Source organism: Lepidochelys olivacea (genome assembly GCF_965140295.1).
Source record: "Lepidochelys olivacea isolate rLepOli2 genome assembly, chromosome: 15".
NCBI classification, from domain to species: domain Eukaryota; kingdom Metazoa; phylum Chordata; order Testudines; family Cheloniidae; genus Lepidochelys; species Lepidochelys olivacea.
The window spans coordinates 29,797,857-29,822,697 of NC_140425.1; the positions used below are offsets into that span (position 1 = coordinate 29,797,857).

Consider the following 24,841-nt stretch of genomic DNA (forward strand, 5'->3'; position numbering starts at 1 on the left):
AGAAACTGCACTGGGGAGAAACCAAAACAGAGCATAGGGTGGAAAAATGCTACTGGAATTGAATCTACTCTGGGAGCAGCATGACTGTTGAGAGCTCTGGGGAGAAGAAGAGGTTAAAATCCAAGCAGGCTGCTTTACTCCGCTGACTAAAAGGAATGATGATAATGGGGTGGAAAGTTCCTCCTAAGAAATTGGAAATGATGGGAGCTTCAGCTTGTGGAAGTTCTTCTGAACTGGGAAATGAGAGGGGTTGCTAGAAATGCATCTAATTGGGCTCCTTAAATTGTAAGCACCTTGGGGCAGGTTTCAGAATAGCAGCCTTGTTAGTCTGTATCCCCAAAAAGAACAGGAGTACTTGTGGCACCTTAGAAACTAACAAATTTATTTGAGCATAAGCTTTAGTGAACTACAGCTCACTTCATCGGTTGATAGATTTCCACAAGTACTCCTTTTCTTTTTGCGGATACAGACTAACAGGACTGCTACTCTGAAACCTGTCATTATGCAAGGCACTGAATTTAGCCGTATGGAGTGGAAATCTATCAACCGATGAAGTGAGCTGTAGCTCACAAAAGTTTATGCTCAAATTTGTTAGTCTCTAAGGTGCCACAAGTCCTCCTTTTCTTTTTGCAGCAGTGTGTTTTCCTATGTGTCTAGCACAATGGGCTCCTGAGCTGGACTGGAATCTCCTGACATTCCTGAAATATGAATAGTAAATAAGTGATAACTCAGGACATCAGGACACCCCTGGTCATCAGCGTGGTGGCTTAGGCCCAACTCAGGATAACTGCTACTGGGAATAAGGCAACTAACTATCTTTGAGGTTCTGGGCCTCAGTGCTTCCACAGCTCCCAATTTTCTTTATGGCAGCCTGAGTCAATCTGAAGCAAGGCTGACCTGGCCAGCACTTCCCCCAAACCATGAATTAGATTTTGTCTCACTTGGTTTAAATCCTCCTTCTACCACAGGACAAGCGGCATTTACGACCATTTCCAGGGCTGTTTACATTTTACACCTTCTTTATAGGACTGCTGTACTAACAAGTCAGTCATCCCTGGTTTGGGGGATGAGCGCATAGTGCGAGGTGAACGTGTGAACCGAAGACCGTGTGGCGGCCCTACAAATGTCCTGGATGGGGACATGGGCCAAGAAGGCAGCCGACGAGGCCTGCGCCCGAGTCGAGTGTGCCCTCACAATGGGTGGCGGGGGACACCCGCCAGCTCATAACAGGAACAGATGCACGAAGTGATCCAATTGGAAAGCCGCTGAGTGGAAATCGTCTGGCCCCTCGTGTGCTCAGCTGAGGCGACAAACAGTTGCGAGGACTTTCTGAACAGCTTGGTCCGCTTAAGGTAGAAAGCCAGAGCCCGCCGGACATCGAGCGTGTGGAGATGGCGCTCCTCACTGGATGCATGGGGCTTGGTACAGAGGACCGCTAGAAAAATGCCCTGACTCATGTGGTAGGTGGAGACCACCTTCGGGAGGAATGCGGGGTGTGGGTGGAGCTGGACCTTGTCCTTATGAAAGACCGAGTATGGCAGCTTGCAGGTCAGGGCCCTGAGCACCGAGACTCGCCTGGCCGACATGATTGCAACCAGAAAGGCCACCTTCCACAAGAGGTGAGACCCGCCAACACCAGGTTTAGGTCCCACTGCGGGACCGGGGGTCTAGAATATGGAAAAAGACGGTCCAAACCCTTAAGGAACCGGCCACTCATGGCATAGGAAAATACCATGTGCCCTGCACTGGCAGATGGAAGGCCGATATGGCTGCCAGGTGCACCTTGACTGACGAGGGCGCCAGGCCCTGGGCCCTCAGGTGGAGGAGGTAATCAAGAATAAGCTGGATCAGGCGGCCACCGGGGAGACACCCTGGTCCACCGCCCACCTAGAAAACCAGGACCACTTCGCCAAATAAGTGCGGCAAGTGGAGGGCCGTCTACTTTCAAGAAGGATGTGCTGAACCTGTTCTGAGCACGTCCTTTCCTCTCCGCCTAACCACTGAGCAGCCACGCCATAAGGTGAAGAGCCGCTAGGTTGGAATGGAGGAGGCGGCCCTGGTCCTGAGAGAGCAGGTCTTGGTGAAGCAGCAATGGCCATGGCGGAGCTACTGCCAGGCCCATGAGGGTTCCGTACCAATGCTGCCTGGGCCACGCCGGGGCAACCAAGAGGACCCGGGCCTTGTCTGTCTTTATCTTCTCCAGGACCCTGCTGATTAGAGGGAACAGGGGAAAGGCGTAGAGAAGCCAGCCTGATCAGGACAGGAGAAAGGCATCGGAGATAGCGCCCCTCCCCAGGACGCCCCTGGAGCAGAACCGGGGGCATCGTTGGTTCTGCCGAGTTGTGAATAGGTCCCCCTGGGGAGTTCCCCACCTTCAGAAGAGCCGGTGGGCCACTTCCGGGTGGAGGGACCACTCGTGTTGCAAGGAAAAGTCCCTGCTCAAGCGATCCGCCCTCTCATTCCGGACGCCTGGTAGGTGGAAGGCCTTCAGGTGGATGTTGTGGGCTATACAGAAGTCCCACAGCCTGAGGGCTTCGTGGCAGAGGATCGGGCCCTGCCTTGCCTGTTGATATAGAACATCGAGGCCATGTTGTCCGTGAGGACCCTGACTATCTTGCCCTCCAGGTGCGAGTGGAAGGCCACACATGCCAGCCACACCGCCCTGAGCTCCTGGACGTTTAACTGTAGGGTCAGGTCTTGAGCCGACCACAGGCCTTGGATCTGAAAGTTCCCCACATGGGTCCCCCAACCCAGGTCCGATGCATCGGACACCAGCTCCAACGATGGGGCCCAGTCCCTGAACAGGACCCCTCGGAGCTTGTTGTTTGGAGCGGACCACCACCGTAGGGAGGTGATCACAGAGTCTGGCACGGTGAGGACCTTGTTCATCCTGTCCGTGGCCTGGGAGAACTTTGAGGCCAACCAGAGCTGGAGGGGCCTCATCCTAAGTCTGGCATGATGGACCATGTACGTGCACGCCGACACGTGACTCAAGAGTTACAGGCAAACCCCGGCTGTTGTCACTGGGAACCTTGTGACCAAGTCGATGAGACCTTTCAGGGTCTCGAATCTGTCTGGCGGGAGAGAGGCCCTGGCCGACACTGCGTCCAGGAGCACCTCGATAAACTCTATGCATTGGACCAGAACTAACGTGGACTTGGTGTAGTTTACCAACAGGCCCAAGGCGGTGCAGGTGGACAGGAGGAGCGCCATTTGATCCCTCACCTGTGACCGGGAGGTACCCTTGACAAGCCAATCGTCCAGATAGGGAAATATCTGGACCCCGCACCGTCTGAGGTAGGCCGCTACCACCGCCATACACTTTGTAAACACCCTGGGGGCAGTGGACAGACCAAACGGAAGGACCGTGAATTAGTAATGATTCTGTCCCACCATGAAACGGAGGAAGTGCCTGTGCCCCTCAAATACATGGATGTGGAAGTACGCGTCCTGCAGATCGAGGGCAACGTACCAGTCCCCAGGATACAGGGAGGGGATGATGGAGGCCAGGGAGACCATGTGGAACTTGAGTTTCACCATGTACTGGTTCAGACCTCGCAGGTCCAGGATGGGCCTGAGCCCCCGTTTGGCCTTCGGGATAAGGAAATAACGGGAGTAATACCCCTTGCCCATGAACTCCTTGGGCACTGTCTCGATCGTTCCTAGTCCTAGGAGCTGCCCCACCTCATGCTCAAGCAGAGCTTCGTGCGAGGGATCCCCCAAGAGGGACGGGGGCGGAGGGTGGTTGGGCTGGGAGGAAGTAAACTGGAGGATGTAACTCCAGGAGATGGTGTTGAGGACCCATTGATCCGAGGTTAGCTGCGACCATTCCGGGAGGAAAGCACACAACCGGTTGGAGAAGGGGAGCTTTATTGGGGGTAGATCCCTGGTGAGGACTAGCGGGGTGCCTCCGAGCGTCCCGTCAAAAACACCTTTTCCCCGCCTGCTTGCCCTTGGAGGACTCAGGCTGGGGGCAGGTCGAGACTGCCTCTGAGGGCGTCTCTTATAGTCCCACTGCTTCTTTTGGGCAGCCTCATACTTCAGGAGGGTGGCCTGGGCTGGAGTCTACTGCGGTTTGAACTTTTTTTTTAACTTGGTTTTGCCGGAGCCAGGACATAGAGGCCCAGAGTCTGGAGGGTCGTGCGGGAGTCTTTCATGCCATGCAGCCTTGTATCTGTTTCCTCCCCAAACAGAGCCTTCCCGTCAAACGGGAGATCCTGTGTGGAGGACTGTGCCTCGCTGGACAGCCCAGAGAGCAGGAGCCATGACGCCCGTCTCATGGACACCACGCAGGCCATTGATCATGCGGCCATGTCTGCAGCATCCAAGGCTGCCTGCAGGGACGCCCTGGTGGCCACTGCCCCTTCCTCCACTAGCGCCTTGAACTCCTTTTTATCGCGCTCCTGGAGGGAGTCCTCAGACTTGGGCAGGGAGCCCTACAGATTGAATTTGTACTGGCCCAGGAAAGCCTGATGGTTTGCAACTCGTAACTAGAAGCTCGAAGACGAATACATTTTCCTTCCAAAAGAGTCCAGTCTCTGAGAGTCTTTGTTCTTTGGGGTTGGGGCTGGTTGACCCTGCCATTCCCTGTGGTTGACCGACTTGACCACTGGGGAGTTGGGCGCCGGGTGGGTATACAAGTACTCATGCCCTTTAGCGGGTACAAAGTACTTGCATTCCGCCTTTTTAGAGATGGGGGCCAATGAGGCCGGTGTTTGCCACAGGGCATTTGAAATCTTAGCCACCCCTTCACGGAGAGGCAAGGCCACCCTACCCGGTGCCGATGGGGACAATGCGTTAAACAGGGAGTCTGAGGACTCCTCCATCTCCTCTGCTTGGAGGTAGAGGCTTGCTGCCACCCTCTTTAAGAGTTCTTGGTGGGCCCTGAAGTCGTCCTGCGGGGCGGAGGGGGGTGGGGCCGCAATCGCTTCCTCCGGGCGGGGCAAAGAGGCCGGTGCAGTGCTCTGGGTGTCAGCCGGTACTGGAGGGTCCACCACCTGATCGGACTTTGGGCACAGTCCCGAGGATGTACGTCCCACCGACGCCTTTCTCGGGGGTCTGGAGAGGGAGGCTGATGGTGCTTCCGAAGCTCTGGCCACCGAGCGAGCTCCTACCAGGGGCTGCGCCAGAGGCCACAGAGCCCACTGGTACCATTGGGCCGGCCACGACACTCGGTGCCACTGCACCTGCTGCGGCACCGGCGGGGCCGGCTGTTCAGGCTGGCTGGCCTGGCCCTTCGAAGGACGGCTACGAATGGAGACCGGGCTGGCGTAAGATCTGCTGCTGTCTTTGGACCAGGAGGAGTGGCGGTGCCGGGATCTACAATGGCCACAGGACCGTGATCTCGACACGGAGGACCGATACCGATGGGTAACAGCTTTTCTGCGAATGGCCTCGACGGGTGGACCTACGATGGTGAGACGCTGGCAATCAACGCCCGGGGCTGCGATGTCTTGGTGAAGACTCGGAGCGGGAGTCAGAGTGGGAACGGTGTCGACGATTGTGCCGTGACCAACTGCGGTACCCCCTCCGAGACGAGGACTGTTGGCGATGCCCGCTGTAGTTCCATCAATATTCGCTCCTTGAGGATGAGCGGTGCAGAGAGTCCCAGCCGGATGGGACTCAGCCAGACAGTCTGGTCGGCGTCGAGGGCAATCCATATGGACTCTGCCCCAAGCAGTCGCTGGGCTGTGAACAGCATCGGGAACATTCCCTCAACTGAGACCGGTACTGGGCCGGAGGCGACTGCGGAGATCCCAGCGGCGGCTTGCCTCTGGAGCATGGGGTCGACGTCGGCGGTGCTCCGGGCACCAGCATGGACATAATGTCCCAGGCCGCCCGGAGGGCTTCAGGTGTGGATGGCATCCGGATATCCGGAGAGGCCTGTTCTGAATGTGAGTCGGAGGCCTGGGGCCTGGTGGGGATCAAGGACTGCCCGACATAGGCCTAGACTCTGTCCCAGACTTCCCTCGGTGCCGCTGCAAAGAGGGAGTCTTCCTGGCCCTCTTAGCGTGCCCTGTGGACAGGGAGTGGTGCCGACTGGTTGATGGCACCAGAGAGTCACCACGTACTGACGCTGTGGTGCCGGGTACCGGTTTGGAGTGGCATGCCGGAGTCGGGGTCAGCGCCGACTCCATCAGGATGGTCCGGAGCCTAATGTCCCTTTCTCTTTTGGTCCGAGGCTTAAAGAACTTGCAAATCTTACACCTTTCGCTGATAGCTAAACAGCTAACTAACTACAGGTACTAACACTGAATGAACAAACAGTTCTGGGGACGAGCTACAGCAAAGCTGGAGCAGAGTAGTTCCAACGCACCTTCACTGGCGGCAAGAAGGAACTGAGGGTGGAGGGGAGCGCGCAGCTCCCCTTATACCGTGCCAGGCAAGCGCCACTCCAGGAGTTGTGGGGGGCGCTCCCCCTCATGAGTACCGCTAGGGAAAAAACTTCCGGCACCGGTGCATGTGGCGAGCATGCACACCTATTGTGGAATACACATGAGCAATCTCTCGAAGAAGAAACATTATGATGAACGAGGATGGAGGGTGATCATAAAATGACCAATAGAAAGATTCTAGATCCCATTACCAATATTCTGAGTCATCTTTCCTCTACATTTAGCGATCTGAGTTTATCAGATTCTATCATCCAATGATAACATAGTCAATAACATCAGATCCTATTTATTGGACCAATTTTCCTTTCCCAAGATAGAACAGGCATAATTTATGCTAAAGGAGGGGGGTCGGTTACTAGCCAGGCAAAGAAAATTCCAGCTATTAAAAAAAAAAAGAAATGTAAATGAGACTTGTAGTTGCAGATATCACAGCTAAAAAGAAAGCTTTTGTTGACCATGAAGTGTTTATATAAGTCAGAACTCAAGAATGATAATGCTTTATTGCACATGTGGAAAGTTATGATTAATTTTCCACAAGTGAGTCACTGCAAAACTTTTAAACAAATCATGATCTGTGTTCCCAATCATGTTGAAGGTTACTAATGCTGAAGTAACATTTAAAAAATTACCATTTACTTTTCACTGTTTATGCTGTTTGATCAGTTTTTGCATTTCACTCAGTAGTCAGTTTTAGTCAGTGGCTTTCATGACCTAACAGAGTATTGCAGTGTTTGGGCTGCAAACACTACAAGAGGATGTTGAAATCCAAAACAAACAGTTTTAAAATTTCAAATCCTTTTTTAGAGAAAAATGAGGAATCTCCAGTAAGGTAAGGATGGTTATGGAGGGGACATTTACTAGAAGTCTTGGGAATTTGCAAATACTACTGACAAACACATATTTAAACACATAGATACACACTGACACTCATACACCCAATCATTGGCTGTGATACCATGGTGATGGGTGCATAAAGACAGGCAGAGAGATATGCTCCTCTTGAGAGACTCAATTCACCAATGCAATAATCCACTGTATTTAAATTGCAGATAAAGACTAAATAATGCACAAACTATTGGGGCAGTACTCCTGGCCAATATCCTTTATAAAAGGCAATAGAAAGGATGATGTCTAGGCTTAATGCACTAACAGAGTGTTCACTATACAGCTGATGGTCACTTCGGGTTTATGCTGGAGACCAGCTACAGTTGGCTTACGGAGATGAATACATGTCTTGTGGGACTCAGAGGAAATGAATGAACCAGTGTCTACCCTATCATTAGAGGCGGAAAAGCCACTAGAGGAAAACGGGGCTATCTGTCATTTGTACTCACTCAGTTTGAGCTCTGGGACAATTTAATAAAACCTTTTACTTTATTCCTTTGGCGAAAGTTCAAGTGACTCATTTTTCCTGGCCCTTTGTATTATAGGGAGTTGCTAGACAGGAGTGTCCTTTGTCTCCATTATTGTTCGTTACATAAGTAGAGTTTTCAGGGATGATATCACGGAATCAAAATAACGTGAAAAGAATGCAAATTGGACAGGTGGCCATAAGATTCTGCTATATGCTGAGGGATCATCCAAAGAGATAAAGGTATCAGACACTACAGGTTTTGGGGGTACTATTTAGGATCACTGAACACAGGTACAGGTGAGGCATGGTGCTTGGGTGGCTGGTTCTTGCTCACATGCTCAGGATCTAACTGACTGCCATACATGGGGCTGGAGAGCAATTTCCCTCAGTTCAGACTGGCAGTGATTCAGGGTGGGGGTTGCCTTTCTCTGCAGTGTGTGAGTACAGGTCACTTGCCAGGTATATCTTACGTAATCATTTCCTTGCCATTGCGGGAGCCTCAACCACTGGTGCACCTTGATCCCTCCTGTTCACTGCCTGTGGCAGACAATGGTCTAGTCTCCAGTGGGATGTAATACTTTGGTCTGATTTTGGTTGTTGGGTTTAGTGTGTGGCCTGTGAAATACAGGAGGTCAAACTATTTGATCTAGTGATCCCTTCTGGCCTTAAATTCTAGGATTCCCAGGGCCTTAATCCTCACTCGCATGCCTCTCTATTCCACGTGTTTCATTCAGTTCCATGCATTTCCTTTGACTGTCCTGGGCCTGTTTTTAACTGTTATTGTAAAACAAATTGGGCCCTAGCGGTGTAGGCTCCTTTTACAATATACACTCTTCGTACGGCTCTCCCCCTTGTGCCTTCTTTGTGTAGTGACCGTGAGAATGGTCTACCAGGGGCATAGGCCCAGACCCACACAGGTACTTAGGCTCCTAACTTCCACTGAAGTCCTTGGAGGCTCTGGGCCACAGGGCCCTCCCCGCTGAAACCAAAAGCACTTAACAAATTGGTATTTTCATCAAAAACTTTGTGGCTAGTGACAATCCCCCTGGCCGGCGTACTCTAAGCTGGAGAAACAACACAACCAGGTCCCTCTCTGCAGGCTTGAGTGGGTTCCTTTAAGAATTCTGCACAACACCAGCCTCATGGCCAGCCGCCTTGAGCGTCGGTCACCCATTACACAGCTACACCCAAAAGCCCCTGCTTAGCTTCCCTACGCGCCACTGCTCCCCCAGGCGAGCCCCTCCCAACCCCTTTCCGTTACCTCCTCGTTAGTCCCGCCCTCGCTGGCGTCACGCGCTGGGAGGGTCTCGCAGACGCTCGTGCACGCGGCAGCCACAGGGTGGGCGGGGTGGAAAGAGCGCGCGCGCGGAGCCGTTGGCGCGGGCGCCTCAGCCTGGGCGGTCCGAGGAGGTGGCCGGCGGGGCGGCTCGGCTCCCGCGGGGCCGGGCGAGTCGCCCCGGCCGCCCTGCAGCGGGCAGCACTAGGTAGGGGGCTCCCGGGGCCGGACGATGGGGTGAGAGCGGGACCCTCGGGCAGCGGTTCCCGGTCAGGCCCCCGAGATCAGCCGTGGGGGCTCCCGCCCCGAGGGAGGGAGGCAGGCGGCGGGGCCAGGGCCGCTGTTTGGACGAGACGCTGAGGCGATGCGCTGGGCGGAGCCCGGGATGGGGTTACGCCCCTTCCCCTCCCCTCCCCGGGCTCGCGACCCCCAGGCGTTTGCCGGGCCGCGCGCCTCCGCCAGACTCCCGCGCGCGCGGCGGTCCTAGGGCTGCAGCCCTGGGACGGGGAGGAGGCCGCTGGCGCGAGCGGACGCAGACAGGTTTCACGTAGCAGTAGTAATGCACCGTCTTTATTTGCAGCAGTACTCACTCTTTGCACCCACCCCTGCACTCAGATAGCCTGGTACGTACTACGTAGCGTAGAGCAATGTCCAGGCCGAGCCTGGTCCTCTGCAGACCCTGTGTTAAGCCCTGAGTACAAATGCACAGAGAGTCTTAGGGCAGCTACCTGAGTTTCACGTGGGAACAGCACATGCAGTAACACTTGCTAGGGCAGCAGAATCTGCTTGTTCACAGAGAACAAAATGATCTCTGGAAAAGGTATTATTTAAAAAAAAATTATGGGAGGACTAGTAGCACTGCCTGTTGTTCTGGATGCCCAACTGTTTCCCTTATAAGACCTTGTATGCACTTAGAATTTTGCCAAATGCTCACCATTTGGGCTGAACTTTTCCACAATGGGCATCTCCTCCAGGCTGAGTTGTGGAAAATTTCAGCCAAAACAGTTTGTAATTTTTCAGAACAAGGCTTGCAAAACAATGTTGTTTGGCCCATGTTAAGTTTCTGAGACCATTTATCTGAAATGCCCCAAGAGTCTGCTACCAGGATGGGATTGAGGGTTGGAGGAGGGTAGGCTGGGATTGAGAGCTGGTGAGTAGAAGCCAATGGGCTGGCGGGGTGGGGGGGCCAGGGGATTAGAGGGATACTGAGACAAGGAGCTCATGGAAACTGGGTCTAGGAACCAGTGTTCAGGGGGTGGGGGGAAATGGGAGAGAAGAAAAAGATCTGAGAAAGAGCTAGGGTGCAAGAGAAAACTAGGATTTTCTGGGGAAGGACTGAGATTGGGATGAGATGCCTGAAGAGCAGAGACTGGAACAAGGAGCTGGGGGTGGGGTAGAAAGGGGTAAACTTGGGGGAGAAAAGTTCTGTGCCCACTAGACCCTACTTCCCTCCAGAGCCTAGGATAGAGCCCAAGATTCCTGAATCTCACTCAGCATTCTTTGCTATCAACAAATATCTATGAAACTCACTGGCAAGGTGTATCTTCCACTTCTAGTACTGGTCATGTAGACTCCGTAGAGGATGACAACTTGCTAATTGCTATCACTTACTATGTCTGTGTGGTGGATTTAATGGTTTCAATGCTGCTGCTGAACCATGTGTATGACAATATACACTACATGGTAGGATTTCTGCTGGTTCAATTTTCTTTTTTAAAAAATCTAGGAAATTAAACACACAAAAACTACATTACAAGATTATGATTGCAAAGCCAAATACTCAAAAGTTAGGAAACATCAACATTAAGGTTGCCTGTACAACCTCAATTCAGCCCCATTGTGCATGTGCATTATGATAGTCTTTAATTACATGATCACATATTTTTTCCACAGGACTCCTATCCCCATTCAGTGCAGTGGAGGGACAGTTCTGCAGAGGCAACCTTAATTATATTATTTCCTAAATTTTTGAGTGCTTGACTTTGCAACCTGAAGTTTGTTTTTAATGTATTTTTGTGTGTAATAGTATTTATCAACTAATACACATCAGTTTCACTTTAAGAGGGGATTGTTTGAATCCCTACTACAGAATACTGTCATTTTTCAAAGGCAACATGCCTTTCTCTGAGTTTTCTAAAGCACCAAACACACTAGAAGGAATTCTGCTGCTCCCTGGAGGTCAAAGGAAAGTTTGCTTGCATAAGGAGAACTGGATGGGACCTTGTGCCAGAATATCACAGCTTGTACAAAGTTCTCCAGCCTGTTAAAGCTCTTCTTTTTCACTATTCTTCTTTTGAAAAGAGGCAAGGATGTTTAGGCTTTTCTGGAGCTCCTCCTTCTTCCCGTCACTCATTTTGTTCTTCTCAAGCAGTTTTGTGATCCGGACAACTTCATTAGCAGCAAACTCCTCTCCTTGCTCCAGGATTTTACTCATGATTTTCAAGTACTGCTCAGCCCGTTTCTTCTCTGTTTCCTTGGCTTTTGCTAAACTCTCCTGCCCCTGTTTGAGAAGAGCTTGACGCTCTAACTCTTTAGTGGTACTCACAAATTTGCTTGCCAGGATGTCATATTCTTGTAGGCAGCCTGGCATTCCTAGATAGATGCCTTTACTCTTCAGCCAACGCTGAATAGCACTAGCTTTTATTTGGCCACTATAAAGTAAGGGATTGTCAAAGTCCCCATCCTGGAACAAGTAAAAAATAGGATAGCTGTCCTTATCCAGCTTGTATTTCTCACCCAACTCTGTGTTCAGTTTATCACCATAATCTGGGAACAGAAACGAAACATGAAAAGGATCAGTACATTACTCAGAGCAAAATCAGTAAGTAGGATCCTTTCCTCTCCAAAGCAATTAATGTTTATGTTCGTAATTACAACTCTGTAAGCATCCTCCCTCTACTAGGAATTGCCATAGGATGGAACAACCCAAAAGTCCAGCAAGTCTGCTTGCAAGAGTAACCATTATCGACTGCTTCAGAGGAAGATGCAAATCCCCCACAATGTACGTATTTAACCTTGCTTTACTCTATAACTGATTTTGTCTCTTGGATTTGGGGTGGGATGGAATGATTCCTTCCTGATCCCCATCAGATTAGTTTGTAGCCTGAAGCATACAGACTGATAATACTGATTATAATTTCTAGCTGATGTCCCTGCAGACACAGTTCTTATTGAGAATATGCTATATGCCAAGCAAATTTGTAAGATGACATCTGAACAAACATAAATCCCATGTGAATTCCTGAAGCTAGAATATGAATATAGGGATTTCAGATATTCTACTAAAGTATAAAGGGTTTGTGTTTAGGTAAACTTCAATGCCTAGTGATGTATGCCACCTGGGCAGTCTGAAGAGGTTTAAATCCTGTGTTTACAGAACAGGCAGCAGCAGGGGTGATGGGAATTTAGGTCTTCATTACTTATACAAGCCTTGGCTCTTCTCTTGAGACTACCATAGCAATGTCAATTAGTGCCAGTTGTGATGCCGACACCTCTATCATAATGTCAGCAATGAATGGCAATGCTCCCTAGAGTGAATTAACAATGTACCTCTTATTGCCTGTGACCACAATTATGGCTGAAAGAGTTCTCACAAGACATATTCCATAGAAGTGGGCCAAGAGGCTAAGAAAAGGCCAGATTTCCCTCTGGTCAAGAGGAACTGCAAATCAACTTTAATTCCATAACTGTGCTGAGAGACTTCACTAACTGGCCCAAGGGGGTTGGAGATATCCAGCACTCCTACTCCCACCTCACATGAGGCTGTGAGGGCAGTCAGCTCCACTACCAACAAGGCTAAGGTGGCATTCAATATATCAGTAACTAAAAATGAACTTTTCAATCATTTATTCTTAGGTCCCCATCCCCCCCATTTTGGGCCATCCTAATTCCTCTATGATCTCTCAGCGTGCCAACTACACCCAAAACCCAGCTAAAGCAGAGAGCTGGGTGACATTTCACAGTGCTTAAGAGGTCAAGCTGTGCCAACGTTTTGTTTTTCCCTCCACAAATGATATTGTATTAGTCTGTTTACAGCTCACCTGATATTCCCACTTCAGCTATGAGCAGATCTTCACTGGAAGCTGAGCTTTCTGCCAGCTTTTTGAATTCATCTTGCTTCTCACCATAAGGATATTGGGTGTCAAATTTCACCAGGACAAACTTATTCTTTGGAATCACCTAGCACAAGAAAAACAAAAAGATTTAATGGAGGAATTATTGAATATTTCATAAACATGCAGTATACAATTATATAAGGATGTCCTGGCCAGTTTTCACTTTTCCTGTGAAATAATTATTTGACTGTGAGGCACATTGGGGGAAATTAGTTTAATAATCAAGCACCTCTTAATTTAATAAATGTGGCTGTCAAGGTGAGAGGAAGAAGTAGATGGGCTGTGCATGTGTGTTCCTGTACCAGCTGTTAGAAGGAATTCTAAATTGTATACTTCAGTATTTTGTTAAAATGGCTTATACCCTGAAAGATTTTACTTTCATTTTGCTTATGTGGTGTCAAATTGATTGACATAATGGGCCAAATTCTGCTCACCTTACTGGTAGGGAGCTCCACTGACTTAAAGAGTAGAATCAGCCCCCACTGATTTCACTGGGATATCTCAAGTGAGTAATGGAAGTAGGATTATAGAAGCACCTTGGATTGCTAAAGTGAAAGTTTTTGAAAAACATCTTATTAACTTGCCGTCATTTGTGCTACTGGTTTTTAATTTCACTCTGCTTGGACAGTGAAACTGGCCTTGTCAGGTTGGCACCAAACACACTGGCTCTTTGAGGTCAGCTTGGAAATGGACTTGTTTGCTTTCAGTCAAAACCTGGTTTGTGTCTACACCTGACACATGTCTTGGCCTTTTCTATGCTAAGTGGGAAGATCCTGCAATCTCAGAACATTCCTAGCAAGAATTTGTTGCACTCACTGCTCCCCCACCACCACACCACAAAGGCCATCCCAGGCATTTTATAAGCATTCGAAGTAATGTATGCAACACCTGGAACAAAGTCTTTAATTCTGATCCTGCTGACCAGTGTAGTTGCCAGTTACACTCCTTCCCCTCCTCAGCATGGCTGAAATTTGCAAATACTGTAGCTCCACCCTGTCAGCCAGTCTCTTTAGCTTCATCCCACAATGTAGTGCTTCATATTTGGAAATTACCCAAGTCCTTGCTCCTAGCAAAAGATGCTATGGAACAAGTGCTTAAGGGGTCCCAGAATGCAAATACACCAAAACTGGTCTATCAAAGTGGAGATTCATTTCAAGTGGATGAGATGAACTGTCATAAGAAAAGAAAACCTGCAGCCTTTTGCAGTCAGTGCCCCTATCACAGCTACTTGCTTAGGGTGGATGCTTCCTTACATACGTTGAGAAACAAGTTAAATAAGCTGATATTGATTCAGTGTTATTACTGCATGGTCTGACAGTAGGTGCCTAGTACCCCTTCTCCAGTGTGGACTGGAAGCCTGTCCTATGACAGCTGGCTCAATTTAGCTGGTGTACTTCAGTCCCACTTCTCACAATACAGAGATTTCTATTTCTGATCAATTTCCCTTCCTATTTCTAAAACCTGGCTCTTGTGATTAAACATGGTTTCTTGCAGTGCTAGAAACCTAAACCTTTAAATAACAAAAGTACACCCTGTTAATGAAATGGAAACAAAATCAGGAAGGTATTTCCATTTCTACTTAGCTCTGGAAAAATCCTTTCCCACAACTTAAATTTAGTGCTTAAGCTACTTGCCTTTTCTTACTTGGAAAAATAAAAATCTGTACGGATCCGACCAGTGAACTCAGGGGCAGAGTTCACTGCTGTGTGACAGACTACGTAGCCCATCCAGAGGCTGCTAAGAAGCATCAGATAAGAGTGAGAGGCTCACAGAGGTGAGCAAATACACCTACTATGGCTCTTATATACGGAGATAGAAGAGGGTGTTTCTGGATTTTCTTTCTTTGGGAATGTCGCCCAAGCGCATGCAATGCTCAGAGCCCGGCTGGGGCTGGACACGGAATGCTCCGTCCGTTCACAAGAGCTTGGCGTAGGCTAGGCGGCGGTGCCCCGCGCTGCATTAGGGGGAGGGCACGTGCTGTGGACGGAAGGACACCTGACGGATGCGGCAATCGCACAGCTGCTACAGACAAAGACAGCGAATGCTGCAGCAGGAAAGCTCCGAGGTGCTCAGGACACCGCCTGGCCTGCCCGGAGCGATGCACCGCAGCCTTGGCAAAAACGTTCAACCACTTTCGCGGTGCAATTGAGACACTTGGACGCCTGTGATTGGCCAGCTGCTGAGGCCGCCTCTCCTCTGTCCTTTCCCCATTGGCTACCTTGGTCCAGGGGCAAACTCTTGAGCCATGCATCAGCGGCTGCCCGCCTGCAGCTTCTGAAAATGGCCCTTGCGCCGCTGCAAGGGGCAGGCGTTGTATCTGTTCCTGCCGCGAGCCGAGCCCCAGGCTTCCGGTCACAGCCCTGCAGGGCTGAGCGCGCCGGTCGTGCTATTTTACCCGCAGAGTGCCTGAGGTTGCCCCACGTCGGAGCTGACAAAAAGGGGGAACGCACACGGTCTCTTTTACCCACCCACCAACCCTTCCCAAACAGCCTCTTGCAAAGCCCAGCGTCCAGGGCACGTTGCCGTTGCAGCCGCCCGAGACCTGCGCTGGTGCCGAAATGTATTTTCAATACAGCGATCTGCAGTTCCTGAAAAGGCCCGTGGCTTTAAGGTCCTTCCCCATCCAACAGCCCGCGTCTGTGTGAGCCCCAGCGCTCGTGCAGCCGCACCATGCATGCAGAGGGAGAAGGAGCAGACACACAGGCACCTGCAACCAGCAGCATGCCCCTTACCTTATAGAAGGTGATGCCATCCAGGGGCAGGGAGCCCTTGGTATGCAAAGCGCTGCTGCTCTCCCAGGCGAAGGAAAGCCAGCAAAGTAGCAGGGAGGAGCCCGAGACTGCCCTGCTCACAAAAGCCATGGCGAGAAGGATCTAGACGGAGAGGACTTGCTTTGCGCGGTTCACGTGACCTGATCTGGTGTCACTGGCTCCCCCCAAAGGAGAAGAGACGCTTCGGAGGAGCTGGAGCGCCAAATGCGACCTCTGGGCCTCCCGGCCCTCGGGCAGCGGAGCAACCGAGAAAGGGGCCGGGTTCGGGCTGCCCACGGACCCCAGGGCAAACTCCTGGTTAGAGGCTCTTCTGAAAAACCAGCACCTCCACTGCACAACCCAGTTACTAGTTGTTCTTCCCCTCTCTGCTTTGCTCCATTGGTCGTTGGCTCTTTCGCGCTGGCCAATGGCACAACAAGGTCCATGAAGTCACCCCGTCCCCCTTGTTAAAAATTAATTCGTAAACCTAATCTTTGCCGTGCGATGGCACGCCCGGCGCTCAGTCCCAGAGCAGGACCTCTTCAGAGGTAACCTCGGTTTAGCCAGCTGCAAAATCTTTTAATTACATTTGTGGACGATCGGGGTGGTCCCTGGAAATCTCTCTTCGTGAATCGCTTTCGACCAGCCCCCCATCAACCCAGAGTAGGTCTGAGTTATTGTTTAGGTAATGAAAGGAGCACACAGATATGTGATCCATTGCACTACAGGAGAAGGCATACTACAGAGCCAGGAGCCTCCGCCCTACACTAGAAAGCACTGAAATAAAAGTGTGTGTGTCTCATCACCTCCCCCCCAGCTATAACTCAAACAGTGGTTATAGCTTAATTATAAGTGAGGGCAGGGATGGCTCCCTGGTAGGGAATTTTAGCAAAAGACACCCCCTCTCCCCATACACCTAAACAAACAATAAAAATACCCAATGAACTACCCTCAGTACTTACCCTACCACTGGTTGGGCTGCAGGAGGAAGAACCCTCCTATAGACAAGAAGAAAAGGAGTATTTGTGGCACCTTAGAGACTAACCAATTTATTTGAGCATGAGCTTTCGTGAGCTACAGCTCACTTCATCCAATGAAGTATCCGATGATGCATCCGATGAAGTGAGCTGTAGCTCAGGAAAGCTCATGTTCAAATAAATTGGTTAGTCTCTAAGGTGCCACAAGTCCTCCTTTTCTTTTTGCGAATACAGACTAACACGGCTGTTACTCTGAAACCTGTCCCTATAGACAAGGCTGCAGCCCCTTTGGGCATTTTTTATTATGTTAATTAAACCGGTGCCTTAGCTGACGTGAAAAAAACAAAGGGCACCACTGTGCCAGAAATTTGCTAGACAAAGGCTTCGCCCCTGTGCAGCTGAGCTGGGGATAAGTACCAGGGGGGAGGGTTTTTTTTGCTAAAATTTCCTAGTGTAAAAAACCAAAACCTTAAAACAGCCATTCCTAAATTATGGTAGAGAGACCAGCATAGGGAAAGTGCTTGCTGACGTGTGGAGAGCAGTCTGGTTACCTGGTGCAGGCTCCTCTCCTAGTTTCCAGCTGGTACATTGTATTGTAAACAGCTAAACCATTCAATAATATATTGCTTTTCTATGCTGTGAAACAATTGTGAATGGAAGAGTGGGCCTGTGTAATGGCCAATGGGAGAACACTACAAGACCACTTTTGTTAAGATGGGAGGTCTACACTGAGAAATATGAGAACCTTTCCCTGCACCTGATGCTTACACGGTGGTGAAAAGTACTTAACTGACATGCACACAAAATGCAATGCCACTAGAGGTCCCCTAGACCTAGCCTTATTTATTAAGTTGAGCCACATTTCAGAAATGACCCTTGAGCTATTTGGATAATTAGGGTTGATCTGTTCTGTGTACATAAAGTGACCAGGTAGCAAGTGTGAAAAATTGGGATTTTTTTTTTTAAACGGGTGGGTGGGTATAGCTGTGTATTTAAGACAAAACCCTTAATTCATGAGGGTCCCAATATCAGGCCATCTGGTCCCCATGTGTGTACATAAAGGGAACCTTTCTTTGCTACTTCCTAGTTAAACTTTTCTAAACCTTTGGTAGTGCAGCTTTACAGTTTCTCATGTAGTCTATGTTCCTCCAAACCTATCCAGATGAGCAGTTTGAGTCACTACACACACACAAAAAGGAGGAGGGGGGAAGATAAAGGGAAGCATATTGTTAATGTATTCTCATCGATTTCTGTGTTCTTATCCACAAATATTGTAGCACTTAAAACAAAAACAAGAAGTGGCAGCAGGTCAGCAAGGCATGAATGTGCAGAAGTTTCTGTTAAACAGGTTTCAGTTTCAAGTGGTACATTTATAAACATGAATGAGAGGAGAAAAGTTTAACAAGTGTAACTGTCACCTCAAATATGTCCTTTTAGCAAATGGTTCACCAGGATAGTAACTGATTAGCCATACCTGTTCCCGTCCACATCAGGGTTGACTTGCATCCGGAGCCATGGGGTTTAGGGGAAACTGGTCATGCTGCTGCTGGTACAATAACTAGAGTCTGGCAACTTTCAACATCTCTGTGTTCACATAACATTTAAGAGGGTAAATGGAGAGAGTAAACTCGAGATTAAGTTCTGAGTGTGCAAGGGCCAGATGATCGTCTCTGTAAGGAAAGAAAGAAAGCAGCACAAGACCTGGCTTGAGGAAACAAGGACATATTGCTTCTATCAGTGTCTTGGGAGTTGGAGTGGACAGCGCACTGCCAGCCGTATGGGGGTAGCGATATTGATGCCCAGATGCCACATATTGTTGTTCAAACTGTCCCTGACTGCCAGGGCTACTCTATCATAATTCCACTGGCTGCATCCAAACATACTGCAAGTTTCTGTTTCTTCCTTCATTTGTCTTTAAAAACTTGGGAGGGGTGCAAGTGAGTAATGCATAAACTGACAATGAAAGTTTCTTCAGCACTCTGCCATATGAACATGCCATAGAACATCTGCTTCCCAACTCCACTCCTGCCAGCAAGCCATTCCGTTATTTTGCACAAAGTGCTTTGTTTCAGAGGACTCCAGTTAAGCTTGTTTTCCCTCCCCACTGCTCTATTTTCAGGCAACTTTTGCTCCCCTTCATGCAATAAAGGGGAGATCTGGCTTGGAGTATGATGGGAGATTAACATTATAAAGCAAAATGGTGAAGACAAGGACTTCAACTATTTTCAAAGATCCAGACAGAAAATGAAAGGCAGCAAAATTAATTTATAACGAAACTGACTTTTATATAAATTATAAACCCATCCAGTTTAAAGCAGATCGCTTGTGGTTGTGTCACTTAATTCCATAGAAGGCTGAAGCATACATAACTTCCACAGTCATAAATTACAACAAATAATCAGGAAGAGAAAGTTCAGATAAGGCTGCAGATATAACCAAAAAACCCTTTTATATTAATGAAGGTTAAAATAAATCATGATTTAACATATTGATTGCAAAATATAAATGCAATTTTTGAACAGTTAAAACTGCTAAAAAGATACAAAAACAATGGGCAATACAGGTAGGCATTGTACATTTTTCTTTATGCAGAGAAAGGTAGATGGAGAACTCTTCACCTTTATCCACATCAGACAAATGATTTAAAGCAAATAAATCAGTTGAGGAGGAAATCTGTAGAAGGATCTTGGCTCATGATCCCAGTAGTATAAAAGCAATAATTTTCAGTCTGTAAACAGTAGTCTTGGTAGCTTTTCTAAACACATGGTTCATTTAACCACAAAAAGGATAACAGCAGCAATGGGTTATACCCTGGATTTCCTATCAAATCCCAGTGAAGGTGTATGTGCTGGAGGGGGAAAATGCTCTTTACTTTAGTAAGAAATATATATTTAACTGTACACAATTTATAGGGATTGAGAAAAGATTCCCAAAGGCTCAGTAATTAGTTAGCCATTTCTGCATACCCATCTAGCTGCCTCTTTTATAGAGAAACCCTGGAGTTTTAAGAGCTGGAATCTGATTTTCATGCAACAGAATTAGTATAGAAACATCTACTGTGTAACAAAAGAATCACAGTTTGACATTAGGCTTAGGGTCAATTGGGTGGCTGCAAGTGGAAGTGGGAAAACAGCTGTACACTGGGAAAAACTGAACATTCCTCCTGAACTGGTATTGAGAAAGGTTTAAATGCTAGTGCAGACTGAACACAAGCATGTTCAATGCCATTTCTGAAAGCGTGACTGATGCTTGGTTCCACCCACTCTCAGAACTCAAGCCAGCTGTTTAAAATTAACACAGCCAGATGTATAACCCACTGGTTTCAATCTTGTTCAAAGGGAACTGATGCTGAAAAACATGTTTAGTAAGTTCTGCTTTCTAGCGTACACAAGGCTTTAAGGCTTGTAGTCTCAACTTACTTCACTAAGATTTTCTACTGTTCAGCTCCACTGGTAGTAGCAATCATGGATGGGAGCTCCAGCATAGACTACTGCACTGTCTGGTCTTATTCAGAGCTGTCTGCAACGTGGTACTTAAAAGTGTCAGTGTTTGCCTGGAGCCCTGTAGACACTAGCGAGTCCTACTGGTGATGGCAAGGTGTGAATATTTTAGCCAAAAAGCCTAGTGCAGACTTCACCTCAGTGCCACTGTAGTCACTGTGCAATCTTAGTGATGGGACTGTTTCACTTCAAATGATCAACTTCAGTCATGAGTCTTGTTTTAATGTAAATAGCACACTTGTCTTTCCAAAAGTATTTTCATACAAACGTATAAGATAGTTTGCTCAGGAAAGGTGTTTCACTATCAAACAGAGTTAATACATTTTGGTATTGTTTTCTCCTGGCCCAAAGCACTTACCAGACACTGCAACTACATCATAAGCACATCCATCACAATTCAAACAACTTGTAGGAAGTCCTCTTTCTCTTTTAGGAAGGGGCAAAGTAAAACTAAATCCAGCAAGAGCAGCAACTTGAAATTTTATACAGGGCTTTTAAAAAAATACTCTCGTCAACGTTCTAGCATTTCTAACAAAATGTATTCAGAAGAGATGACAACACTAGGATTGTCAGCGCTCTTAAAACTTTAAATATAGATTTCAGATTATACTTGCTTTTCTTTAATCAGAAGATAAGAAATCTGTAAAAGTCTCAAGTGTCCCTCACATCCTAGGTGCAACATGTTCATATTTGTGCCTATTCGTTTTATAGTGTGTATTACTCTTTAAATTAAAATAGCAGAAATGCAGATTTTATGGTATCAGATGATGCAATTACATTTCTCTAACAGAATGACTAATGTGTCTATACTTGGATAATCATAAAAGATCAGTTACAAAAGGAAACAGTTACAAACAAGAGTAATTCTCAGCCTCATACCACTGGAAGCAAAAATTACTTCTGCCAACTTACAGCCATAGAAAGTTGATAGGACTCAATTCCATTACAAATTATTTAAGTACTTAGTCTTAAAGTTTCAACCTCCTTTTAAAATCATGAGGATTTACTGTTTTACATGAAACTGACATGAGATCAGAGTCAGTGGTGTCAGACTTCACTGCAGATATTATGTATATTGCCTCTAGCTTTTTGCTGAAACACTGATCAGGCTTGTAATTTTTTGAACCACCTTTCCATTAGAAACAATCTGTATGTAAACTAACACCACCCACTTCCTCCAACAATTGTTGGGGTTCAATGTTAGAGGAAACTGCATCGGTACTAAGCATGACTTACTCTGACCATCTGCAGTTAATGATGAGCATCACTGGAAGGCAGTACATGCCTACATAAAAGATGTGCTCCCAATATAAAGTCATCGCTCCTTGCTGGACCCACATGATATCAAGTCTTTTTTTCCAGCAGGGCCACATGGCTTGTCAATAGAATAGACAGCTCCAGAACTAACCTGCTTCAGTGGAGGAGGCCACACAATATGCTCTAAGGTTGAATGTGGGCATCTACAATTTCTGCTTTTCTAAGGCAAGGACCATATAAAACCTATAAACACTGTACGGTGATGAAAATACAACTCCTTTGAGATATATGCTTTATACTGGATTTCTATTGCTGCTTCTAAGGATTATCTCCAGTTGTCTCTGGAGACGAATTTTTTCCTGTTGCAATATACTTATGAACATGTATAAAAAGTGGTCAAACCCTGATGGAGGGTCCCTGCTTCTGGTTTATGTACAATAATTTAATCAGCTGAATATATCTTTAATATCTAAAAAAAATATTTATGATTAAAGTCCTTCATGCATTTATGAGGAAGTTCTGGATTAAAGTGATGGTATGTTGGATGTTGCTTCTGCCTGGGATTATGGTGTCACTCTGTTGTGAAGTCTTTATGCCTGGGGTGCATTTCTTAAATCTTTAGTTTTTTTATGGTATCAAGTCTCTTTTTCAGCAGCTCCCCAATTTCCTGAATTGAGTGCTGGTAACTGCTCTGGACCTTTCCTTGCACAGTCTTTGTAAACTTTTTTTCTTCCTGCAAATCAAGAAAACGGAGTCATTCATCCTGCAGGCTAAAAACCATTTTGTATTTTAAATTCCTCTGTAAAATTCCTCACACCCTCTCTTTGCAAATATTGAAATGGAGAAAAAAGTTCAGTTTGAAGTCTCAATACATCGTAAGGGGGTTGTAGTAATAGTCTGAATTAACTACAAAGATAGGAAAGCTCGTCAATCCAGAATAAAAGCCCCACAAGCAGTACTTTTAAAATGTAAGTTAATGTTAGTTTTACCTGTCACAGGATTATTAGCACATCAACATTTCTTGACACTTGCAGGAAACATCCTTGTATAATGAATTTAATGCCAAAAGATGGCTTCCCTTAAACCCAAGTCAGTTACAAGACAGACATTCTGATCCAGAAATAATTTATTAAAGCAGGAAGCCTCGTAAATACAAAACAAATGGCTGAAATCAAAATTTCGTAAGACTAAAGCTACGTCTCCAAAATACTCCACTGGTGGTGGCATGTAGGGTATGTGTAGCTACATGCTGCAGTGAAAAGCAAGCTGTGTCCATGCTGCAATTGTAGCTCCACATGTCAGGGAGAGACTCCAGCACTGGGAAAAGGCTTCAGCAGCTCCACGCCGCCGGAGCCTTTCACTGAAGCGAGGAAAGACTGGCAGGAGGGAAATCTTCCTCCCAGAGTCTTTTCTCCCTGCGGGGAAAGGCTCCAACAATGAAGAGCTGCCTGAGACTCTCTCTACTGCCCCCCTACTACCGCAGTCTTTTCCTGTGGGGGGGGGAAGGCTCCAGTTGCAGGAAGGCAGTGGGATAATACACTGCAAAAAAATAGCAGTGTAGATGCGAAGGCCAAGCAGAGAGCCGTGTAGGCTCATACATACCCACACCCTTCGGGAGTGTCTTTACTTGCCTAAGCTGTTCCTCACCAGCTACACTGCTATTTATACCCATGCCAGGAGGGACTATGCACGTATGCACCCCATACGCTGCCGAAAGAAGCGTGTAATGTAGACGTACCGTTAGTGTCTACTATTCTAGACACCCTCACAACCCCTATTTTCCAAGTTCTTCAAACATGCATGAGTTAAATGGCGGAGAGCAGTTTTGTCTTCTCAGAGCTTCTTTAATTCCCACCTACGAACAACATTCCTTGGCATTATTTCCCAAGGTAAAATATGAGATGGACATTGACTTTCCTGTGCCGAGTACAATGATATTTGTGCATATTTAAAGGGTTGATGCTACATCTCAGCTAGTGCATCACTAGTTATGTTCCATAAAGAGCAAATTCTTGTCTGATTCAGCTGACACAAACTTCAATGACCTTTTAAAAAGCACCAGCAATTGCGTGCATTCACAATCTCTGCCGTGCATGCGTGTGTGTGCACACCCCCCCCCCCCACCTCTCTGGAACTCTGGCCCCAAGTATTGTTATACAGCTTATACACACTGTTTGACACTCTCCCAGTAAAGTATAAATAACAAATAGCATAGCAAACATAGTATGCAGGTAGGAAAACCCCATAAAACTCCCAGCCAATGCATTCTCCAGGGTACCATAAAAATCAATGCATGTGAAACTTATGTTTTCTTTAGGCCCCTGCATTTCTGATTTCCAAATTCCCTCAATGCTTGGCAGAACATAAAGGAAATGTGTAGAATTTGCTGACTGAATGAGTTAGCAGAAAATTTACTTGTGCCACTCCTAGATCATTAAAGAACCAGAAAAACAATAAGGTTTGAAGTGCTAAGGCAATTCTAGAAAACACTTCAAAGAAAATTTAAAGGGATAATACAATTTGAAGCCTAGTCAATTAAGAAAAAATAAATCTAAGGAGTTTCATTCGCTCCCTACCAGGTTTTGTTAATTTACAGTGACATTTTCATATTTAAGATATTAAATTTCACACAGCAACAGTAGAGAAGACCAACAGAAATGGGGGAAATTGTACACAAACTGCAATCAAATGCATAAAGTCAACAATGAAAAATACAATTTATTTTTCTAATCTTTCAGTTACAAGACAGACCAAAGATGACTAAAGCAGCACTTGAACGCAAACCCAGAAGTGTGATTTTTAAGTGGCATGATGTATCTTTTAAACAAACTCCGTAGTTACACTCCAGGGAAGCTTGTCTTCACATTAGTCGGTAGAGCTCCTAGAAGGATGTAAAGTTATGGCGGGATAGACAAGCTGATAAGAGTTTGTCTGAAAGCAACAGCTGCACAGATCTGATTCTGTAACCGTGCTACGTGCCTATTTTCCAGAGTCAATGAGAGTTTTGGGGCTACAGACACTGCTCATTCAGTGTTTTGAGCAGCTTCTCAGCATTGTTCCTCAGAGTTGGGTTTTTCTCTTCAGTCCCACTGGAAACATGTCTACATCAGCTCATACAATTCTTATAATTAAAAATGGTAACAGCCCCCAGCTATTTTAGGTGAGGAGAGCATAATTTCCCAACAGAGAGCAATTCTTACACTCATTCCTATTTGGC

At 47.2% G+C, this 24,841-nt stretch overlaps 3 protein-coding genes across 6 annotated transcripts in view; all 3 read right to left on the minus strand.

Annotated features, from left to right (window-relative positions):
- Nucleotides 1-9,147, minus strand: part of TMEM116 (transmembrane protein 116) — a 35,119-nt gene extending 25,972 nt beyond the window's left edge. Inside the window, exon 1 of one of the 2 annotated variants that reach the window (XM_084649345.1) lies at nucleotides 9,011-9,147. The gene's annotated coding sequence lies outside the window, so the exon portion shown is untranslated. The remainder of the gene's footprint in view (nucleotides 1-9,010) is intronic. The other variant, XM_084649343.1, reaches the window with a different exon arrangement.
- Nucleotides 9,148-9,566: 419 nt separating this feature from the next.
- ERP29 (endoplasmic reticulum protein 29) lies at nucleotides 9,567-16,241 on the minus strand. Its single transcript, XM_084649346.1, has 3 exons — nucleotides 15,873-16,241; nucleotides 13,066-13,204; nucleotides 9,567-11,791 (listed from the first exon to the last, which is right to left on the minus strand). Exons 1-3 carry the CDS (start codon nucleotides 15,999-16,001, stop codon nucleotides 11,289-11,291), a joined length of 771 nt encoding a protein of 256 aa, XP_084505472.1. The 5' UTR covers nucleotides 16,002-16,241; the 3' UTR covers nucleotides 9,567-11,288.
- Nucleotides 16,242-19,112: 2,871 nt separating this feature from the next.
- The window catches only part of NAA25 (N-alpha-acetyltransferase 25, NatB auxiliary subunit), a 48,404-nt gene continuing 42,675 nt past the window's right edge, over nucleotides 19,113-24,841 (minus strand). For 2 of the 3 annotated variants that reach the window (XM_084649333.1, XM_084649332.1), the window contains exon 24: nucleotides 19,113-22,357. In XM_084649333.1, the coding sequence (XP_084505459.1) occupies nucleotides 22,235-22,357 (123 nt within the window). In that variant the 3' untranslated portion in view covers nucleotides 19,113-22,234. Of the gene's footprint in view, nucleotides 22,358-24,395; nucleotides 24,506-24,841 lie in introns of those variants that run through there. The other variant, XM_084649334.1, reaches the window with a different exon arrangement.

Excerpts from the sequence above, each read along its gene's own strand:
- ERP29 (XM_084649346.1), bottom strand. The coding sequence starts at position 16,001 with ATGGCTTTTGTGAGCAGGGCAGTCTCGGGCTCCTCCCTGCTACTTTGC. Across the intron at positions 13,205-15,872 it reads ATGGCATCACCTTCTATAAG|GTGATTCCAAAGAATAAGTT; the intron begins GTAAGGGGCATG and ends TTCTTGTGCTAG. Across the intron at positions 11,792-13,065 it reads AGCTGAAGTGGGAATATCAG|ATTATGGTGATAAACTGAAC; the intron begins GTGAGCTGTAAA and ends TTCTGTTCCCAG.